Below are 23,848 nucleotides of genomic sequence, written 5' to 3' on the forward strand. Positions count from 1 at the left end.
TTTTTAGAGTGCACTTAAGAGTGAGCTGATGAAGACATCTCTCTCTCTCTCTCACACACACACACTCTGCAGCGCTATGAAAGCTTTACTCATTTCCCATTCTTCTCCCCTCCCCTCTCTTCTGAATAGCTCCCACAATCCTTCAGCCTGCTGGCAGATGCAGTGTCCCATCAAAGACACAATTTCCTTTGCTCTTTTTTCCCCTCTTAAAGCTTCATGCATAGAGACAGAGGTTAAATGTCTCTGGCTCATTTGTGAAAAGTGATATCTACGGCAAATTAATCAGTGGAGAGAGTAAAAGGATGAAAGGGTAAAACTGGGAGGAGAGAAAAGAAAGAAACCACACAACCTTCCTTCTGCCATATCATCTTCAGGATGTCATTATGGCAGTTTAATTTTTTTTTCCTACCAATATTGTTATTCTGTCTGTTTTTATGTCAGTCTGTTATCGTTCTCCCTCTCTTTAACACTCTCTTTGTCTGTCTTTTCCTTCCTTAGTTCCCCCCCCCCCCCCCCCGTACAGCTTCTTTCCTCTCCTTTCAAGGCTTTTGTAGCTAAAACATAAATGCAAATGCTTTTGCTCCAAGTACATCAGATGTGTGACAATTACAATGGCTTGTTTGAAATGTGCACTGAGTAACAGCAGTCCTCCTGCTAGGAGACATGCTAGCATAACTGAATCAGCCACAACAGAGAAAATGCTTTAGGCTCCCGTCTCTTCTTTCTCACACTCTTTAGGCTCTACTGTACAGCACAGAAAAATGTTTGGCGAAAGCATAGTATTATGTATTGTTTACATTTTGCTAGACAATTTTTGTTGTTGTTGTGGTTTACCCTCAAGAACCTTACTATTTGCTGTTTCTATTTGAAAAAATATTAGCTGTGACTTTTTATTGTGTGTGTGTGTGTGTGTGTGTGTGTGTGTGTGTCAAGTTGTTCCTTTCCAGTGTGAGTTTCTTTTCAATTGAGTTCAGTTCACATTTTTTGTATAGCACTTTTCACAATACATATAGTTTCAAAGCAGCTTTACAGTAAAAATGTGTCTACATTACAATTTAGAATGATCTTTTATCAGAGATGACTGTGTCAAAGTAATGTATTTCAGAAATGTATTACATATACAAATCACTCAGTTAGCTAATAATGTATGAATTTACGGTAGAAACAATGAGCTTATAAGTAATTATTATAAGTTGTGAACAATGATTACAATATATAGAAAATAATGCATAGGTGCATTCTCTTTTTGTTGTTGAACACAAAATAAGATATTTTAATGAATGTTGGTTATTGAACAGTTAGCCATTGATTTCAATATGAGTGAAAAAAATACTATGGAATCCAGTGACTACAGTCAACTGTCTGGTTACCAACATACTTTAAAATATATTATTTTGTGTTCAGCAGAAGAAAGAAACTCTTACAGATTTGGAACATCTTCAGGGTGAGTAAGTGATGACAACATTTTCAGTTTTGGGTGAACTATCCCTTTAGAATCTGGCTGATAATGGTAAATGGCCACATATAAGAATTCTATATTCATTTGTCTAAATGTCAAAAATATATTGATGTAACTAAAATAAGTTATGATGTCAACTCGTATAAATCTGGCTAATTATTATTGAACTTTTATAAAGAATAACAGTAAATTATTAGTGTTTTTAAAGATATAGGGCCAGATTTACTAACAGCTTCCGCAGGCACTACTTTCAGGATTTACTAATGACACGCAGTAAAAAATCACACTGAAAAGGTGTGGACAGAGTTATTTTTGTGGATTAACTTATTGCATATGCATTTGTAGGAGTTTCCCTTGCAGATGCAAAATTGAATGGAGTGTATTTAAATGAATCTTGCAAGGTGATTTACAAAGGTTTGCCCATGTCAATTGATGTTTGTGGCATTATTTACCACCCCCAAAAAAGCATGTCTTAAACCAGACGCTAAACGGTAGATTGCATTGGTGATTATGGAAATGATCCAGCTACGTGCGTCTCTGTGTTCTTTAATTTGCTCATTGTCGGACTCGAGAGCGCTGTTGTTCAGAAAAGTAACCTGCGTATTAGTTTTAGCCGATTGTAATGTATTTAGTTCAATAAAACACAGGTACTGTAAGCTGTGATGGTGTTAATGATTGACTTGAGTGAGAATGAGCTTGCAGTGAATCGCGCTCGGACTGCAGAGAATGTGCTCAGTGAAAAAAAAACACACTTTTCTTTCGACCTAAAATGGGCAGGGCTTTGACGCAGACGCACTTGTAAAATGAAATGAAAATACAATTTACTATAATTTACTACAGCTTGTAATGTGAAATTTGTATTTATCAATAATTCTCTGACATGTGAATTTTATCCAAGTTAGATGCGTAAAATAAAAAATAAAAAAGAGACAATTTTCTGCCATTACAAACATTCTCTAGCACACCCCCGGTGGTGCAAACCCCAGTGCGCGCACCCCAGTTTGGGAACCGCTGCTCTATTGGGTTGGGATCTGGTGAATGTGGGGGCCATTTTAGTACAGTGAACTCATCGTCATGTTCAAGAAAACAATTTGAAATGATTCAAGGTTTGTGATATGGTGTATTATCTGCTGGAAGTAGCCATCAGAGTATATTATTGCTCATCGTGGTCATAAAGGGATGGACATAGTCAGAAACAATGCTCAGGTAGGCTGTGGCATTTAAACAATGCCCAGTTGGCACTAAGGGGCCTAAAGTGTTCCAATAAAACATTCCCCACACCATTACACCACCACCACCAGCCTGCACAGTGGTAACAAGGCATGATGGATCGTGAAAATCCCAGTAACTGAGCAGATTGTGAAATACTCAGACCGGCCCGTCTGGCACCAACAACCATGCCACGCTCAAAATTGCTTAAATCACCTTTCTTTTTACATTCTGACATTTAGTTTGGAATTTAGGAGATTGTATTGACCAGGACCACACCCCTAAATGTATTAAAGCAACTGCCATGTGATTGGCGGATTATTCTCATTGCATTAATGAGAAATTGAACAAATGTCCCTAATAATCCTTTAGGTGATTGTATATCCAATATCAATCAATACTGATGGTAAAAGCAAAGAATTACTATTATCGTTCATAACCATTATAGTATTAATTTGGTGTCCTTATTTATAAGCATATATGCTTTACTTTTCAAAAGTTATTGTCTTGCAACATCCATTGCACCCTCATTAGGCAGTGTACTGGATCATTGTGCATTAAATATAGGCAGTGTATTTTGAAGACCTCAGTGTAAAAAAAAGACAAACAGATGAGGGGTTAATTATATTCAGTACACCTGTTACCATGAAGGTCTCGATGGGATGAGATGAAGGAGGGCAGGGATTGTCTTAACAATCTGAAATGCCTCTGGTGACATGTTTGTTTGTGTCCAAGATCTAGGGTCCCTCCAGAATAAACTCATCAGAGAGAGACACATGCTGAGAAAAATAAAAGTATTCTCTCTAGAATGTGTGCAACAGTTGCAGACGTTCAGACAAAAACATATGTGAATGTTCATGCATATATATGAAGAGGGCATGCATTCACAACGTTAGGGCTTTGAAGCGTGCCTAAAACAGCCAATAAATGTAACAGTTAAAAATTGTTTCTCTACATTATCCATCTGTTTACCTCTGATGGATTTCTTTGCTGTCAATTTGTTTACTTGGTCTTGATGGAATTGTCTCATATATTTGCACCCCTCCTCCCTAGCTTTGTGTTTGTCTGTCAGCACAATCATATTATATATTCCAAATTCAATACAATAAATCCAGAGCAGAAGATTTATAGCCCAAGATGAATGTTTACCTGGTATATATCATTTTAGAATGAAAACAATTGCTGTTTTATGTTTTGTTTGAATTTTTTTTTAGCTTTGTGTGGGTGCATGAGTAAGTGTGCTGAGATTATGGACAAGGCAGGGCTGTGATAGTTCACTAAGCATGAAGTTCCTGCTTTGAATGTAGCCAAACTAGTAAAAAAAAAAAAATTCAGGTAAATATATGTAAGCCAGCAGCACTTCAGATCTGAGCTTTTGTTTTGAATTTTACTTGTGTTTTGTTCGCTGCTGATTGGATTTGGTGAGGTCACATGATTGCATTTCATTGGGGGAACTATTGGACCTTCAGGTTCACAATCATTACAGCACAACAGCTCCACCACGGTAAAAAACAAAGAACGGAGAAATGTATTTGTTTATGTCTAGCGCCACCAGGGTGGTGACTAAAAAAGATCACACTGCTCCAGTCGTGCAACTGCCTCATTGTAAATCGTGTATGCTTGCTGGGCAAGTGATGGGGACATTTCTATTTCTATAACACTGTCATTGGTGCCCCATTGGTGCCCCATACTTTACTACTACATTTACATAACAAAGCAAAAGCAAAAAAAAAAAAATCAGTTTTTTTCTATAAATTATAAAGTTTGCTTTCATTGTTAATGTAGACCTAAAATATTCCATGCATAGATCAAATTTAGTCTTTGTCTGCTATTACAGCATCTTTGTTTTTTGGGGGCTGTCAGTCAGTTAAATGACCATCATTATTTTTAAAACGTTTACAGGCCTCATTAAGCTGAATAAAATCCTGTTTTTATATTTTGAATTTTAAACAATGTGGTGTGCTACAATGATATTTGCTTATATTATGCCATTATCCATTTTCGCTCTCAACTTCATAACATTCAACTCTAAAACATTTTTAATGTATGTATGACCCACCAGTACTCATCTTTATTCTTCTTTGGTTGATGCGGTACATCTTGTGTTAACAATACTTCATACCAACCTTTTACTTTGATATAACTTTTTTTAGGAGAAGACATCCAAATCATCCTCTATGGAAATTCCACAGATATAAATGTAGGATTGGACAAGAACTGTGTGATGGTGGAGAAAACCTACATCTCTTTGGCTACCTACCAGAAAGTGGCAATAGTGAACAGGAGTGATTCCATTGTGCATTACCAGTGGAAGAACTTTGCAAATGAGAATGAAGAGGAACGGGACAAATTAAGGTTTGACTATTAGCTTTAAGTGTTTTTATTGTAGCTATAATTTGAGGTTTTCTACTTTTGGAAAGATCAAACATTTCGAGTTTATTTTAAATTCAAGTAGGCGACATGCTCACGTCTTAATAAAAATTCTGTTGACAGCATCTGAGGTACATTTTGTTTGTTTTTATCAAAACGAGAGACAAGTGTAACTAATTTTTATTGGTATTGAATAAGGACAGAACTTTTTAAATTGCCTATTCTTTTACCAGTATGAATGTGTAGGCACATATTCCTGTGTCAATCTGTTTGTGTTAATTTTTCTCTTTCTCTCTTTCTTCTTTTGTAGACTTTCTTCAGAGCTGCATCAAGAAGTGGATAACGAGATGGAGCAGTTTCTGACAGAAAACACGGATCCTTCTTTGCAAGCTTGTCTTTCGCTGTTTTCCCATACCCTCCAGGAGGGACTCGAGCAAACTCAGCAGCAGATTTTGTTTCTGGATGACCAGGACATCATCATGAGACCCCTGGTGTGTTACTTACAACTAGACACATGACAAGCTTTAACATTTTAGATTTCAGTTTACCCCCGATGCAATATTGCATAACCAGCAATTAAATCTGAAACCTAGGATGTCCTCGTACCATATACACATATGCCTAAACATATGGTGGAAACCAAACTAAGACATCACTCCACTCAGCCAAGCAATTTAAAAGATACCGTGCTTGTTTCTAATTAGACAAGAGGGTTTGTTATGTGGGTGAGAGTTAAATATGATGAACTAAATGGTAGTTCTAATTGTGAATTAGTTTAATTTTTTTACTTGCATTCTACTGGATTTGAGTCTTTATAAGTTTTTGCATGTCTGCAGTTGATGCAGAATGTATGCAGCTGTGCCAGTCTATTATAACACAATATGCGTCTAGAAAGTCAAGCTTAGCACTTTGTTTAATCAGAATTTCTAATCACACACCCTTCAAAAGACACATCCAGCAGTGTTTTGTGTTCATTCTTAAAGGCTCTGCACCTCACATTGTCATTCATCTAATGTACATTTTATGTACAGGACATGTCTTATGCAAAAGATGCAGGATGGATATATATATATATATTTTTTTTTAAATGCAGCTTTTCAAACCAGGTTTATGCAGGCTTAGTTAAGAAAAGACAGATAATGCAAAACAAAACAGATCGGTATCCCCTCTGCTTGGATGTGAGCATCTGTTTACATGAAGTAGAGCTCGCACCTGCTCTGTCAACTCTGTCAAGCATTGCTTGGTGACAAAACATGCTGTTTGTTCACTAGTGATTTAGCAAACATTTTTATCCAATGCAGTTGGAAGGCCAACCCCCTTGGAGCTCCCTAATTGTAAGTGACTTGCTGTAGAACGCTGTGGTGATAAGAGACCTTGGTATCTCCCAAGTTTATTGATGCATCACCTGCTGGGATCATACCTGTGAAGTTTGTTACCAGCTCTGATGTTAGGCTGTCACCTGTCACTGCTTCAGGGAGTATTGTAGCATACAAACACATTTTGGTCTCTTTTTCATACTTGTGCCATAATTTTAATAGTAAAACGAATGTCTTAACCACGAATTACTGGTAAATAATATGATATTGATGTTATTTATTATCTAGTTTCATATACACTACCATTCAAAAGGTTAGGGTCACTAAGACTTTTTAAAAAAAAGTAATTAATACTTTTATTAGGCAATGATGCATAAAATTATTCAAAAGTGACACTAAAGGCTTTAGCATTTTTACTAAATTTTACATTTTTACTGTTAATTTGCTGTTCTTTCTATTCATCAAAAAAAAAAACTGGAAAAAGGTGTGATTGTTTCCACAGAAATATTAAGCAGCACAAGTGTTTTGACAATAAAAAGCATATTAGAATGATTCAGAAGGATCATGTGACACTGACAACTGAAGAAATGGCTGCTAAAATTCATATTTAATTATTCAGGAATAAATTGTTTTTTATTTGAAAAATATTTTTAATGGAAGATTTTGTCTGCAAGGAAGATTTGTCAGCAATGGTAATATTTAAATGCAGTTACCTGACAAATATTTTTAACTAGCAATCCCTCCGGCGCGAAGAAGATCTGTTTAAATCCGCTCTGACGGATAGATCCGCTTAGATCCACTTTAAAGAAAAAGCGTGTTGATAGCAAAATTCCGTTTGTCAATTACATTTCGCTCCTGCAGGAGGAAGAAACGTTTAAATCCGCTCTGACGGATAGATCCGCTTAGATCCACTTTAAAGAAAAAACGTGTTGATAGCAAAATTCCGTTTGTCAATTACATTTCCCTCCTGCAGGAGGAAGATCCGTTTAAACCCGCTCTGACTGATAACAACGTAGTAAAATTGCAAACATGACTCCATTTCCTTCCACTCTAGATTGGGCAGGGCATACTAAACTTAGTGATTCAGGTTATATATTTTTATTTCTTATGAATTTTTTAATTACTTTTTTTGTGTAAAGCACTTTGAATTACCTTTGTATATGAAATTTGCCATATAAAAAACTTACCTTGCCTTCCCTAATAGCAAAATAATTAAAAACTTTTGAAAGGGAGTAATAAAGACTTTGCATTACACTTATATAACAAATAACATCTGTTGAAATCAATTTGTTATTTGTTCTCTTTTTTGACTTTTTTGTTTACAGAAGGGAGAAATCTGGCCCAACAGCACTGCAGAGGTGAACATCATCTTTAAACCGCACCAAGCCAGGATCTACCAGCAGACTGTTTACTGTGAAATCACTGGTACTTACACCATGAGAACAGATGTTGTGTTAAAACAATCACTTTCTACTGTCACAGCTATGCTGCTCATCCATGCTTGCATTGTTTTCTAACAATGCGTTGGTATATTTGCATGTGGTGTGTAGGCCCATCTGCTGGCCTGGAGATCAGGTTTGCATTTATTTGCATGTTTGAGTAAGGTTTGACAATATTCTGGTTGCTTGGATTAGTAGTGACCTAGAAAGTCAGACTGTTGATATTGTAGTTAGTGAAAGTTAACAGCCTGTTTCATTATGCTAACCTGTGCTGTTTTGGTTTTCTCATTTGAATGCTCTGTACTTACACAGGCCGTGAATCTCGGTTGCCGCTCTGCATACAGGGAGAGGGTGTAGGCCCAAAACTGCAGTTCAACTTTGACTTTCTAGACATGGGAAACATTGTCATCGGCTCCAAACAAAGCTATAAGGTACAATTGTAGAAAGCCAATGTTGTACATCCCATTAAATCCTATAATAATTATTATCCAGTAAAGCATGACACACTAAAGGTGCAGAATGGGTCCTCGGGCTGCACGATAATGGTAAAAATGATAATCATGATTATTTTGCTCAAAATCATAATCACGATTATTGATCAAAAAGGGTAATGTTGTTTACCATTCTACACTTCACCCAAAAGGCCTGTAGGTTGCACACCAACTTCATTTAACCAATTATGATGGTAAGATGGTAAATCAATACAAACACATGGTTTTGTTGAACGCTTTGTAATCTGTATTCACATTAGATTTTTAAAGCAACACAGTTCGTTTGCAAATGAGACAAACCACAGATTCAGAAACAATGCAAAGAACAATGATATAAAAACATTTCCTGTGGCCAGGGACGATCTAAAACGCTTAACATGAACATGTGGCTTAATGCACTGACAGTGATATTAAAAGACCAAACGCTATAAAAATCATAAACCATAGGCTACTGTACAGCAAAACAGTTGAGCCCAGAATATGAACACAATGCGTTTAAGGTTGTGTTTTCCTCCCATAGAAAACCGTTATAAAGAAAAAGCTTAATGTCACTTATGTAGCCTACTGGTGATATTAAAAGATCAAATTCTGCACAAACCAATTTTTTTTGTGTAGTATGTTTTATTAGTATTTAATGTTTACTAAGTTTGGTCTTTTAGTGTCACTGTAGCCTACATTAAGCCACGTTACGCGTTTTCTTTATGGGAGGAAAATGCCAATTAAATGCCTTTCGTTCCTATTCAGGGCTCATCTGCTTTTCTGTACATAGTATGCTTCATTATGGTGTTCACTACGTGTGGTTAGTTAATAACACTGTGTTCATTAATCAAGCCTCGTTAAGCTTTTTTCACATTTTTTCACATGTTTTAGAACTTAACAGTAGCGATATCATTTTCAACTGATTCACGGCGAAACTCGTAATATTATTTCCAATAATTCTAAATTAGGTTCCTTTTCCCGATTTATTTGTCACATCGGCTGCAAAGAAGGTGCGTTTAGTGCAAACAGTAAGGTGGAGATCCTTTCGTGCATTTGTTGAAATTCATCGCTGAAGGTTTGATCATGGCAGATTTAGTTACACAAATGCACAAGTGTTTTTTCAGCTCATCAGCGCTCCTTCCGCATTCAGAGGGAGCTTGTGCGCAAGTTGCCAGATTGCACAGATTAAGTAAAACACTGGAAAAAAGTATATCCTGTAAAGGAGAAAAGCTCTCTGGGGGATTTAAGTTATTTGCATCTGGCAAGCACAAGCATAACTGCTGGTGGAGGCTCAAGGCCCCCCCCCCCCCCCCCCCCCACACCAAAAAAACAAAAAAACAAAACACAAAAATAAACAAACAAAAAGATATATATGTTTTGAGGATAAATAACGAGCAGGCCAATATCGTGACGATTTGAAATCATTCGACAAAAACAGATATCGTTATCCCGATTAAAATACGATTAATTGTGCAGTCCTAAGTTAAACATTTTATATTAGAGCCAGAAAGTGCTGCAATGATTTCAGTAAATGTTATTGTCCCCTTCTTAACCTTCAGCACAGTCTAAAAGACACAATCGCTTAGTGCTACCTCCTCCAAATCATTACACAGACTATAGCATGTAGTCGTGGTGGGGGAAAATATTGATGTAACAGAAGAACCCTTCAAAGAATTGATTTACTGTGAAGCCATAGCAAGCAAGATCTCACATCAGATTTAATCAGGATGTTGCTCACAATCTGCCAAGTGTAGCATGGACTCAACTGCAGTTTTAATTGAATAATAAAAGCCCCTTATTATTACAGAGTCTTGAAATAGACCAATGTTTGGCTCAGTTTGAATACACTCCATGTTGAATTATGCAAACATTGTGGCTTTCCAATTCCTTTTGTTATTTGAGCTTTTGCATGATCCCAATAATATAATTGTCCTGAAAGTTTTGGATTGTTTTTTTTTTGTCTGATTTGTCCCTATGGACCTCTTTTTGAGGTAGTATCCAAGTGTATGATTAAACAACGTAAACTGATCCCACCGGTGAAAGAATGAAACAATTGGACGTTCAGTCTGTGCTGGCATAAACATGGAATCTACATACCCTCTTTCTTTTGTGTTCCTTATCTCTGTCTGTTTTCTTTTATTCTTAGCTGCTTCTGAGCAACAAGGGACTGATAAAGGGTTTGTATAAACTTGTACAACCCAGTACAATGCTGGGGCTTTGCTTTTCCTTCAACCCCTCTGAAGGCATGATCCCACCTGGAGCCTCCCAAAGACTGGAGGTCCACTTCTCTTCTGACAAACTGGGTGTCTTCTCTGAAGAGTTACACTTCAGTGTGGTGGGAAACCCTGAGCCTGTCATTGTCACATTCAGGTGAACCTCAGTGATGAACCTTTATTATATAATAATAACCCTATAATAAATTATTTTTTTATTCTGAAAGTCAAATTTGACTTTGTATCTCTGTGTAAGTAATTTCTGCACTGCGTTTTCTGTCCATAAGGAAAATAATTTGCTATTGCATTTAAAAACTAGATGAAATAACTACAAAGAGGATTATGTTTTAAGTTTAGCTGATGTACATATTATGATTGATAAAACAACAACAATTTGAATGTATGTTGTTTAAGGTATTTTAATCAGTTTCTTATCAGAAGACATGCTTGTTTTCTTTCATGCTAGACACTATTTATCACCTTATCAAATTCTGTCAGAAATGAAATATTATCTAAACATGAAAAAGTCAAATGTCTTGCTTGGTGTCTGTTACAGAAAATGAACCTCTCTTGAATTACTAATTTTCCACAACACTAGTACATGTTTCCAGCCAGTCACCATTGCTTTTGACCATTATGTACTAATGGCAGTTTTAAAACATTAACTCAAGTGTGACATATGATAGATTGCCTGTGCCATTCCTACACATTTCAACCTGGTAGGCAACATTCTAATAAAAGGTTATATTAATAACTTTTTTTACATTCATATAGTTTTATTTTTACAGACACTAAATTGCCAAAAGTATTGGGACACCTCAAATGATTACATTTAGGAGTTCAAATCACTTACAGGGACACAGGTGTATAAAATCAAGCACCTAGGCATGCAGACTGCTTCTACAAACATTTGTGAAAGAATGAGTTGCTCTCAGGCGCTCAGTGAATTCAAGCGTGGTACCATGATAGGTTGCCTCTTGTGCAATAAGTCCATTCGTGAAATTTCCTCACTACAAAATATATATATATATATATATATATATATATATATATATATATATATATATATATATATATATATATATATATATATATATATATATATAATATTCCACGGTCAATTGTTAGTGGTATTATAACAAAGTGGAAGCAATCGGGAACAACAGCAGCTTAGCCATGAAGTGGTAGGCCATGTAAAATCACAAAGTGGGGTTAGCGCATGCTGAGGAGCACAGTGCGCAGAAGCCACCGACTTTCTGCAGAGTCAATAGCTACAGACCTCCAAATTCACGTGGCCTTCAGATTAGCTCAAGAACAGTGTGTAGAGAGCTTCATAATAATGGGTTTCCATGGCCGATCAGCTGCATCCAAGCCTTACATCACCAGGTGCAATGCAAAGCATCGGATGCAGTGGTGTAAAGCATGCCGCCACTGGACTCTAGAGCACTTAAGATGTGTTCTCTGGATTTATGAATCATGGTTCTCTATCTGGAAATCCGTAAAAGGAACTCTTACTGCTTCAGCATACCAAGACATTTTGAGAATGAAAGAAGTGTATAAATATAAAAAAGTAAAAAACACATTAAAAAGTGTATATAGCCATATATTCTTTATTATTCTCTGAGAAGGGACTTCTTTTGAATAAGTAATACTTTGCGACCTTTAGGTCATTTTATGTTTTGTCATGTGATCTACCTGTGTCACTTTACTGCTATTCACAAATCCTCTTCTGTGGCCTCATGGGATACAAAAATGTCCATTGGATACACACTTCAGTATCTCCCCTGAAGTAGTAGGTCCTCCGAGTACATTTTGCCTACAGTTTTAGGAATACTGTGAATTCAGACATACTGCTCTTTATATATACTATACAGTATATAAAAGTATGTAAATTTGAGAAGTAAGTATATTTGGATGCAACCCTAGTATTGCTTGAGCTTAAACAGAGTTGATTTTAGAGCAGTTAAGGTATCCTTTGCCAGATTGACCTATATTGTACATCCTTCCGTTTAATCAACTCCCTCTTATGACCATTAGCAAAAAAACATTGATGTTTCTCTCTCCTTTACTCTTCGTTGTTTTAATCATTAGCTTATGGATGATTAAATGAATCTGTACTGGCTGAACTTTAATTAAATGAGCAAAGCAGAAATCTTTCAAAAAAAAACAGCACAAGCCACTTCCCCTTTGATTAAGATGGATTACCATTGAAAGTGCTGAATGCAGACATTCCAAAATTACCACTCTGCCTTGTCATTTAAAAACAATGGCGCTCATACGCCGTTCCACTGGACTTCACCTCAACAGCCTTTTAGTTTTGTATAATTACTTGTAGCGCATCATTTTCATTGGCCTTCATTCTTGTTGTTATTTTGTTGTTGTTGAAAGTTTCCCTTCATCTCTTGCAGGGGGTGCTTAATTGGGCCTACATTCCACTTCAGTGTCCCAGAGCTAAACTTTGGGGAGGTGTCCTTTGGTAAATGAACTTACACTCTCCACTTCATCAATCAGGATTGATGTTAGTGTTTAATCCTTGTGTTGCATATTAGTTTTATAAACAGGAATCTTCTCTCACTGACCCAAGGGTTTCCACAAACACTGATATGTCGCCTGAGCAACACCTCAGTGGTGCCCATGAGCTTTGGACTGCGGATCCCCGGAGATGGTACAGGACAGGCGAGCAGTACTAATACGGACCAGGTTGCTCAGCTAAACAGAAGTGAATGGGGACTGGGAGACAAAACCGAAAGAAGACCGAGAGAGTTTATCTTATCACCCAGCACAGGCACTGTTCGTGCTATGGCTGAGATAGATATCCAGGTATGTTTGCTCTTTCTGATTCTAAGCCGAGCCATCAAAGCATTATCTCACTGAATGCCTCAAAGCGATTTGAATCAATTTCCCTATGCAAAACCAGAAGTGGCCTGTCAAGATGTTCCCTATGACCTGTCTGTACCACAAACATCAACAGTCTCTCAAGAGATGAGAAAGTGTAGCATAGAAGTGTAGCCTTAAGCGTCCATTCAGAGCAGACCTTTAATCCCTATTAAACCTCAGACAGCTTGGACTTTAAAAAAAATGACTGTTGTATTCTATTAATAGAAAGACGGGAGGTGGAATATATTGGAAAAGGTGATAAATGAGAATAGTAGCTCCTGCCTCTCTCTCTCTCTCTCTCTCTCTCTCTCTCTCTCTCTCTCTCTCTCTCTCTCTCTCTCTCTCTCTCTCTCTCTCGCTCTCTCTCTCACTCGGGCTGTGATTATCTCGCCCATGCTCCTTTGGTTTGCCAGGTACCTTGCGTACCTGTCATGTGCTGGTCTTTTCCCATCAATGGGAGCTGTCAGGACTTTGGAGGGCTAATCTGTTGGATGTGTCCGCCTGTCTTTGTGGTTCCTGTGGATGTGGGTGTCTCCTGTCAGTGTGCAAATGTGCCTCTCCCTGTCTGTGACAAGAGTGTGGCTCACTGTGCTCTAATGAGGCCTCAGCACAAGAATACATATTAGGGGATTGTGGTTAGTCATATTAGTGGGACAATGGGACAATATTCCCAGATGCTTCACACAGCTGGCCGGTAGCCTCCCAGACATTTTAGTATAATACAAGAAAAGCACCTGGAGAGTACTTTGCCGTTCTTCTCAGGCAATTTCATTTAGCCGTTGACAGTTGTCTGTGATCCCATATGTGCGGTTTCAGAGCACTTAAAGCACTGAAAGGAGAGCAATCTAAACAGTTTGGAATTACATGAGCACTATATTTAGACAAGCAGCTGTTAAATCTGTTCAAAGCTGTTATAATAGTGATTTAAACAATGATATAGTTAAATGGGTTTGTTTTATAAAATGAAGAAAGAGACAGAAAATCTTATGAAGAATGTACCATTCAAAAGTTTGGGGTCAGTAAGATTTTATTTTTATTTTTCCAAAAGAAATGAATACCTTTTAAAATATATTTAGCAAAGATACATTAAATTAATCAAAAGTGACGGTAAAGATGTGCATTATTACATACACATTTTATTCAAATAAATGCCGTTTTTCTGAACTTTTTATTCATCACAGAATCCTGGGGAAAATAGCACAGTTTCCAAAAAATATTAATTAGCACAATTGTTTTCTACATTGATAATACAAATAAATTGAGCACTAACTATATTTAAATATTTAAAGAATTTCTGAAGGACCACATGGCACTGGAGTAATGGCTGAAAATATAGCTTTGCCATCTCAGAAATAAATTACATTTTAAATATTCAAATAGAAAACAGTTTTACATATTACAATTTAAATTGTAATATTTTGCAATGTTTTTACTGTGGTTTTGTCAAATAAATGCAGACTTGGTGAGAGTTAGAGACTTATTTCAAAAACATTTTACAGACTCCAAACTATTGAACGGTAGTATATGTGTGTTTTTCAGTTAACCTTTTGCTCCAACACGGTGCAAGACTACAATCTGGCTTTAGTGCTGGATGTTCAAGGTGTTGGAGAGGAGGTTTTAGCTCTACCGATCAAAGCTAGGTAATATATACACTTTCATGAGGGAAATAAAGTAGCCTTGCGGGTTTCCATGCACAAAACGTATCTCTTAATGTCCCGGTAGATGTGTTGTGCCTAATGTGGTCCTCAAGAACCCAGATCTTCAGTTCCAGCACTGTTTCCTGGGTCATCCCTATGAACAATCATTTCAGATCATTAATGATACGGACCTCCCTGCATGCTATGGACTTCTGCCTCAGGTGATCTCTCGCAATCAAGGAAAACTCATTGTGTTTTCTACTGCAGCCCTTTCCAATGTTCAAAAACGGACATTAGAAATATGTATTTTGATGTTCAAGCATATGACACACATTTCTGTTTGCAGCCGTATGAGGAAGACCCCGTTCTTCTTTATTCCAGTCCTCACGCACGAGGGGTCATCCAACCGTACAGCACAGAACAGATTCCATTAGTTCTTCAGGCCAAGACAGTGGGCAGCCTACAGGAAACAGCTCACATTGCTATACTAGGCCGTCAAGACCCACCGTTGGTGAGTATATGCACGTATGACATTACAGCATGTGCATGTTGTGACCTAAAGCCAAATTTATACTTCTGCGCCAAGTGCACACAGAAGGTACGCCATACCATACGCATAGACGCGTTACATACGGCATATCCTTCGCCGTACCCTGACGCACACCTCTCCAAAAATGTAACTATGCATCAATTCTATGCAGACCTCAAGCGCCGTGATTGGTCTGCCCCTCCCTCAGGTCTATGAATAAATAAATCTGCGATAGGAGTGCGTGTGTCCAGAAATTATAGTTTCATCCTATATCTGCTATATAACAGCAATATTTTGTAATGCAGATTCTTTGTTAGTAAATAAATACATCCGCTGTGTATAGATTATTTATTTTCTCATTAAAACCAAAGATGTTAATCAGTGATTGTATATTAAGAAGTAAACCTCACTCCTCTGACCTCAAGAGACGTTCTAGCGACTGACGCTAGATGTTGCAGCCTTTCGCCTCCTTGTTAGAGCGTATAGACTCTCATGCAGACGGACCCGGGTTTGAGTTCGAGAAGAAACATTTCTTATTATTGATACATATATATGTTGAAAATAGTTCTGCTGCTTAATATTTTTAAGGAAACCATGATCATGTTTTTAAGATTCTTTAATAGATAGGTTACTTTGTCTTTACTGTCATTTTTAATCCAATTAAAGGAACACTCCACTTTTTTGAAAATAGGCTCATATTCCAGCTCCCCTAGAGTTAAACAGTTGAGTTTTACCGCTTTACAATCCATTCAGCCGATCTCTGTATCTGGCGGTAGCACTTTTAGCATAGCTTAGCATAATTAATTGATTCTGATTAGACTGTTAGCATCTCGCTCAAAAATGACCGAAGAGTTTCAATATTTTTCCTATTTAAAATTTGCCTCTTTTGTAGTTACATCATGTACTAAGACTGACAGAAAATGAAAAGTTGTGATTTTCTAGGCCGATATGGCTAGGGACTATACTCTCATTCCTGCGTATTAATCATGGAGATGATGCCGTAACATGAGAGCAACAGTTCAATGATATTACAGCGCCACAGTCCCCAGTTGGGGTTAAGTCCAATGTGACCGGCACTAAGGCTGAATCTGAAATCGCCCCGTATACCCTCAATAGGGCATTATGTGAGTGGACAGTCATGTGTAAGTGGTGTCCGAAACCATAGTGGAGATTGTTGAGTCAACTTATTCAATCCCACAATGCATTGCAAAAACAAGTGTACAGCCAATGTGCACACAGACACAATGGCTGTCTGAATTCACACACTCGTTTTCATTCACTCCTTCAAGTGAACTGTAATAGTGGACTAACATAGGGATTAGTGGATGATTCAAACTGAGTTTGTGTAGTTGCAGAATTGCAGACGGCACATTATGTAGTGGATTTAGCTGTGCGATTAGCCATGGTTCTGTGTGCTGTAAAGGTTTGAATTTGCTCTCCTCGTCCCTTCTGCCCATCTGTTCAGCCGCACTTTCTTGCCTTTCACGTTTCAAAAGCTCATCTTCAGTGTATTCCTGTTCACATAGATCCGGTTCAGGATCTGCACCAAAGTAAATATCTTCTGAATCATCTCTCACAAACGTCTCCATTGTTACAAGGCAAGCAGGTTGTCCTGTTGGTTATGTTAAAAGAAATTAGCCTATTTTCAGGCGCTGTAATATCATTGCGCCGCTACACTCATGGTACGGCTGCCGCTCTGTGATTATTACGCAGGAATGAGAGTATAGTTCCTATCCATATCCGGTCTAGTGTTCCTTTAAGGCATTCTTGCTGAATAAAAGTATTAATTTCTTAAAATGGTAGTGTATGTATATATTAATAACTCTAGATGTAACCATATGTGGAAGTTTCTAGTTTTCCATCATTAAATGTCTATTCTATAATTAAATGTCCAAATTTTGGATTAAAAAAAAAGTATTTTAAGATTTTTTTTACGCTTGTACAGTGAAACCATAGTCAATGGTTTGATTCCCAGTGAATGCATGAACTGATAAAATGTATAACGTAAATGCAAAATACAGTTTGTCGCTTTGGATAAAGCATTTTCCAAATGCAGTAAATGTATGTGAATGCAAAAATGTACTGTAATGTTCTTTCAGTTTGTGTGGAGTATAAAACATTATTGTATTTGGCTTCAACAATTTTTAAGATATTGTTTAATTTAAACAGGAAGTCTATAGAATAAAACTTTTAATCATGCATGCGTCAATGATGTAACAACAACGACTCATGAGTTTAATGTCTCGGGGAATAATTAACTCAAAAGGGATTTAATATTCAATATTCATGAATTTATGAATATGATTTGCCAGTTGTTCATTACGTATTAAAATTTTCCGATAGGGAAAATTGTTTAATTAAATACAAGTAACCCTTTATGAAATTGCTTGAAATTATCCTACTAAGTTTGTCCTGCAAATTAGTTATAGACTTTCCAAATCAATTCTCAATAAGGGATTACTGCTTTACGAGCGCATGAGAAACATTAACTTTACTGATCAGGATAAGTTCAATATTTCAAATGGTCATACAGTTTACTTTACTAACATAGTAGCATAAGCAGTTAGGTAACGTTTAGATCGCAAGTTTCATTGACTTTGTGTATGTGGCAGAATAACAGATTCAACTCATTAAATGTCTTTTGAAGGTTTAATAAACACAGACTAAAAATAACACTACAATTCACACAGAAAGTACATACTAAATATGCATCAAGAGAGTAGAAGTATAGATATTAACGAAAGAATACATAAAAGAGAATAATGAATAGACTGAAGTTAGAGAGAGATAAAAGAGAGAGAGAGACAAAGAGAGGGAGAGAGAGAGAGACAAAGAGAGTGGGGGAGGGTAAGAAACAACTTTCCTTCAGTTCACCACATACGACCTTCACGGAGTTAATTTATCCCAACGGGAGAATAACACACCCTCTTTACAGCAGTAAGAATAAGAATACTTGCATTCTTTTTGGTTTCGTTTTGGCTTCTCGCTTGTGTGCGTATGTTCCTGCGTGTTCGGCGGTCCTTTCCGAGGTTGGGAGGGAAGCGGCTGTTTGCTTTAGCGATGCTTCGTGTTCTTGAAGATCGGATTGTAGAAGAGAAGATTTTTGGAAGAGATGAGGCCTGCTTGGAGGGCCTGCATTGGTGGCATGGCTTAAGTGCCAGAGAGTTTTTTTTCCCAGAAGAGGAGAGAAGAGAAGAGTTGGGGCCTGCTTGGAGGGCCTGCATTGGTGGCCTGGCTCAAGGGCCAGCCACGATGACGTGTTGGTTCAGCCAGAGAGGGAAGAGAGAGAGGAAGAGAGCCTGTCTTCACTGGTCTTTTAAGGTCTGGAAATAGTCCCACCCTCCAGGGTTAGACTTAACCAATGAGAGTGTTGGGATTTCCCGGCGGGAAATTCCTCAGCAGAATTTATTGCCCTTTGTTTGAAAGTTCGACTCAGTGGGTCTCTGAGTCTTCATACTATAATTAATGCAACAAACACACACTGCATTTTCTGAATAAGTGATATACATGGAAGTGTAAGTCGTGAAGTGAGCATTAATTTGATAGGAGACATGACATATATGAGGTTATCTGAACTAGTACTTTGTTAAGACAAAGACAAAAAGATGCAAAATACCATACAGAATAAACATTTTACAAGACAGTTATGTGTTTACATATAATGTCCTGGGGTGCATGTTCATTTATAGATGGTTTGTCTATAATTTGAGGCAAAAGCTCTGTGTCTTAAAGTCTTTGTGTATAAGACTTCATGTGGCCACATTCTTTCCGGTCATAAAAGATCTTATCAGATGGTTTCCAGGGTAGCTGAAGAATCCTTCTCTGTTGTGTTGGGGGAAGGTCTGTCCATCAGCACACTTTCAAAACATATTTGTTAAATGTAACTGGCGATTGTGTGTTTGATTCGCCTGAGTCGCTACATAATCCCCCCTTTCGCTAGTTGTTGTCCCTCCTATGGACAACAACGAGCGATATCAAAGATTCAGGAAGATCAGACACACCATAGCCATGTTAGGCTCCAGTTGTTTGTGTCTCCTGAAGTGATGGTCGTTCCACGGCAGATAAGGCAGACAGTAGCCCAGTTCAGGTCTCTGTGCTTGTGCAGCAGGTGTCGAGGCAGCAGGTGCCCTGACGGTGCGTCACCTGTCATCCAGAAGTCCGTTTGTGTGGTGCAGGTGTGCTGTGGGCTTTCTGCAGCCCTGGGTGGAACCATGTTCCTCGCAATGGCCAGTCAGTCCTTTAGGTCTCCTGCCTAGGAAGATAGACTGCATCTTGACACTTTTATGTCCTATGCTGACTAGGAACTTTTCAGAGGGTGCCTCGCATTGTGGCCAGGCTGGGTGCCTTCTGGTGATCCACTTTGGTTTCTCTGTTTCAAAGTTCAAAGTCATTGGGGTTTTGAGAATCCCTTCAGAGGCGGCCTTGTGTTCGTTTAAGGCCTTCTTTCTCAAATCACATGCATGACATAGTGTGGGGCTTGGCAGTATTGCCTACAAGGTGACTAACTGGTGTTGGAGGAGAAGGTTCTTGAAGCTGGTGTAAGGTTAGGCAGAGGGCTTGGGCTCCTCCCCCCCTTTGCGTTTGTGTGCAGGGCTGGAGGAGCTTGCGCTGCTGATGTGAAGTTCAGGAGAGTACGTCTTTCTTTTGAGGATTCATTTGCAGTTGGTGATCAGCAGTCCAGGTTGCTCTCTCAGTGCGATGCCCGAGGTTGGACCCGGTGTGATGATGTCTGGTGGTGGCTGGCCTCTGATTGTCTGGAGGCACAGGAGCATGATCACGGCCGCGTTTCTTAGGCATTTCCAGATCTGTTGCATGGCCTCGGTAGTGAAGTGGATGCCTCTGTCTGAGTTGATTCTCAGTGGCAATCTTGACAGGAAAAAGCTGTGATTCATCAGGGGGTATGCCGTGGTCTGGGCGGTGTCGTTGGGTGCTGGTTGACACTCCACCCACTTGGTAAACTGGCACACCACTGTGAGAAAGTACTTTTTGCCTTTGGTGGACCTGGGCAGGGGTTCTACCCGGTCGATTTGTAGGTTTGACCATGGGAACGTGGTCCCTCTGTGTTGCAGTGGGGCTCTGTGGTTCGGGTTTGCTGGTTGGAACTGGCAGCGAACTAGCCATTCTCTAACATACTCTGCCGCATCTTGATGCATCCCAGGCCCATATGCCACCTGTTTCAGTGTGTCATACGTGGCTCTGGTGCCGTGGTGTCCAGCACATGGTGTGTTGTGGGCGTACATTAGCATCACCCCCCTTTGCGACCGTGGCATTACAAGCTGTGGCGCTGTGTTGCCATCGGGTGCACACCAGAGAATGTTGTCCATAATACGCATCATGTGTCTGGAGTTATGTAGATGCTTGTGGCTAGAGTCATCAATGAGCTCAGAGTCAGTGATAGGGTGGTTGGAGGGGTCTGAGAGGTGGTCAAGAATTGTCTTTATTGCAGTGTCGGAGGTTTGCATATCCGCAATATCGTTGTTGGAAATTTGCGGAGTTAGCGATAGCAGCTGCAAGGCCGGCATTGTAGCCGGTGTCGATCGCTTGCTGTGGGTTAGCACTGCAACAATGGGGCTGGATGTGGGGTTCGGGGGTGCCCACATGTCGCCGTGTGTTGTGTTTTTACTGATTGTATTGCACAGTGGTAGACTGTTTGTTGAGTTGTCTGCCCACAGTGCAGGGATACTGTTCGTTGTGACAATGTCATTCAGCTGTAGGTCATTCATGACCTGGGGGCAGAAGGCATCAGAGTCTTTGGATAGCTGAAATGTGCAAAGTAGCGAACTTGAACTTGGCTTTAGGGCTGAGGCTGTGTTGTCACAATGTGCTGCAGGGGGTCCCGTGGCCTTTGTGACCTGGCAGTCTGGCTCTGTGGGAGTTCCCGTGACCTCTGTGACTTGACAGTCTTGCTCAGACGATGTGTGTGTCTGAAGGGGCAGAGGGTCACGCACTTGAGCCCAGACTTTCAGCTGTTTGAAGTCCAGTAGGGGTTCGAAGCGGTCCAGCAGGTCTTTTCCGATGAGAAACGGATAAGTGTTCATAGGGGAGATATAGACTGGGTGTATCAGCCTCATAGGTCCAATTGTCAGGTGGATGGAAGCTACGTGCTTGAGCTGGATGTCGTTTTGGCTATACGACTGCACATTTAGCTTACAAGTGTGAAGGTTAAGGGTGCGATTTTTCCTCTGTGCTTCAAATCTGAGTCTTTCAAACAGTTGGGCGGATATAAGCGTGAGGTCAGAGCCAGTGTCAACTAGGGCTTCGAGCTTAAATTCCCTTTCCATAGTGATAGTCAGATAGAGTTTTCGAGCCATCCCCTTCTCGATTAGGTTTCCCAGGAGTCTTGGTGTGGGGACCTGTGTGTTGCTTGATAAGCCGTCTGGATATGTGTCAGGTGTCTCATTATGCGTGCAAACAATCAAAGCAGCGCTTTCTGGTACGCTGGGCTGTCCCATGATGCTGTCTTGATTAGAGGCTGTTGCTGTCAGCTGTAGTGAGTGTGTGCTGCTGACGTGTGGGGGTGCAACAGTTAGTACACTAGTCCGTGGTTGGGGAACAGTGTTCAGGGTGGATGATTCAGTTGCAGGAAGGGCGGGAAGGTTGATTTCAGGTATCATGTCTAGTCGTGCTGTACCTGGTCCGTCCTTCTTGTCTTCCTTGTGAGGTTTCTGTCGGAGGAGCTCTTTCAGGATCTTTATGAGCTCTGTAACTTCAGAAGCAGCTACACTTTCTTTGCCAGACGTGGGTTCAGGTCTGGGCCTACCATTGTCCCGTCGAGAGTGGCCTCTTCGCTGGCTTTCTGGGCGAGGCGGGTCCCAGGATCCTTCAGAGCGATCGCTCTGGTACCGTGGACGGTCGCCATTATGACCACGCTGCCCTCTGCTGGCTTGGAGTGGTTTGGACTCTCTGTTGACGGGTCGGTAACTGTGGTTCTGTTTGGCGCCCTCTAGGGTTAGCTCTGGGTGGTGCACAGAGACAGGGCAGATATTGGGCTGTTTTACAGTCTTTTCAGAAATGGTTTTCTGTTTGACATAAGCTTTGTGAGCCAAGTCTCTTAACTGTTGCGTGCCCATGCTGCGCGGGCACGCCAGCACCCCCAGGTGGTAACTGATGGTAGGGTGCAGGTTTCGGAGGAAAAGAGTTTTGAAGTTGATGTCCTCCTCCATGCCTGGGTCGTTACGTGCCCCGAAGTAGGCACGTCGCAGTCTGTTATAAAAGTTCTGTGAGGTCTCACGTCGAGCTTGCTTGAGGTCCATGGCAGTGATGAACCCCTGGTCTGACTCGGGATCGGAGTACTCACGAATTAGAGCTTGTCGTAGATGCCAGTAGTCCGCTTTGATGGCCTCTGGTTGTCGATCCAGAAAGCTGCGTACGCAGGGCCGGCGCTCCGCACACGCACATCACGCACTGCGCGTAGGGCACCAAGTGCTTGGGGGGGCACCAAAAAATCTGGGTCGTGAAAAAATCATCACAATAGGCTAGCCTACTAGTATAAATAACACATAAAATATTTCTAGAAGCATGTTAATATACAAATGCAATACAAAAGTAATATAGGCTGTTATGAAGGACTGTCATGTGTACATAATAATGTACTATGATTGTTTAAAATCATAGTTTACCGCGAACTGAAAGTATTAGTAGCATAGATCCTTATCTATCGCAATCGTGCATAGACAATTCTAATGGAGAACGAGTATTCCTCTGTACTATAATTATTATAAGACATGTTTACATATATTTACCATGAGTGCTATATTCTTTGTTGTACATTCGCGAGCTAAATGTGTATGCCGTAAATGCACCGTTGTGTTGTTTACATAAAGGCAGCCGGAATGGCGCTAATGACGTTACGGCCGGGGGTTCGAGCCCCGCTCAGAACAGGATTCTTACATGATGATAAAATAAGCCTACATGACAATTTATAGGCTAGTAAGTGCGGATTTCATTTCTTGTGTAACAGTTTAGTACTTTGTACTGTTATTTGTCCATTGTTATCATAATTACACACCATTTATGTGTACTGCTATTGGCATCCTTTTGTATATTGTTATTTACCAATTTGTATGTATATTTTCAGAACCACAAACTTGCCCCGACTTATGGTGGAGAATAAATGTTACAGAAGAAACATCAGAGTCCTTATTGCATTCTAACTGGATGTGCCATAGTGATTGCAACCAATTACAACCAGACAATTTAAGTACTTCAAAACATAGGCCTAGACCAAATTAGTCGAGAAAAAGGTGAATCTCTGTGCCAGACTCCCTCTGGTTTTCAGTAGAATCCCTGAATATTTTGTCTTGTGGTTATCAATGGGGACGTGGCTCAG

The 23,848-nt window shown here is 39.5% G+C and overlaps 1 protein-coding gene across 5 annotated transcripts in view; it reads left to right on the top strand.

Moving 5' to 3' along the window:
• hydin (HYDIN axonemal central pair apparatus protein) overlaps nt 1–23,848 on the top strand; it is a 96,799-nt gene that overhangs the window by 18,191 nt on the left and 54,760 nt on the right. For all 5 annotated transcript variants that reach the window (XM_067420562.1, XM_067420559.1, XM_067420561.1 and 2 more), the window contains 10 exons: nt 4,822–5,023; nt 5,349–5,529; nt 7,680–7,779; nt 8,106–8,224; nt 10,410–10,633; nt 12,885–12,952; nt 13,061–13,296; nt 14,893–14,993; nt 15,076–15,211; nt 15,337–15,501. In XM_067420562.1, the coding sequence (XP_067276663.1) occupies nt 4,822–5,023; nt 5,349–5,529; nt 7,680–7,779; nt 8,106–8,224; nt 10,410–10,633; nt 12,885–12,952; nt 13,061–13,296; nt 14,893–14,993; nt 15,076–15,211; nt 15,337–15,501 (1,532 nt within the window). The remainder of the gene's footprint in view (nt 1–4,821; nt 5,024–5,348; nt 5,530–7,679; nt 7,780–8,105; nt 8,225–10,409; nt 10,634–12,884; nt 12,953–13,060; nt 13,297–14,892; nt 14,994–15,075; nt 15,212–15,336; nt 15,502–23,848) is intronic.

Source organism: Pseudorasbora parva, chromosome 16 (genome assembly GCF_024679245.1).
Source record: "Pseudorasbora parva isolate DD20220531a chromosome 16, ASM2467924v1, whole genome shotgun sequence".
Lineage (NCBI taxonomy): Eukaryota > Metazoa > Chordata > Actinopteri > Cypriniformes > Gobionidae > Pseudorasbora > Pseudorasbora parva.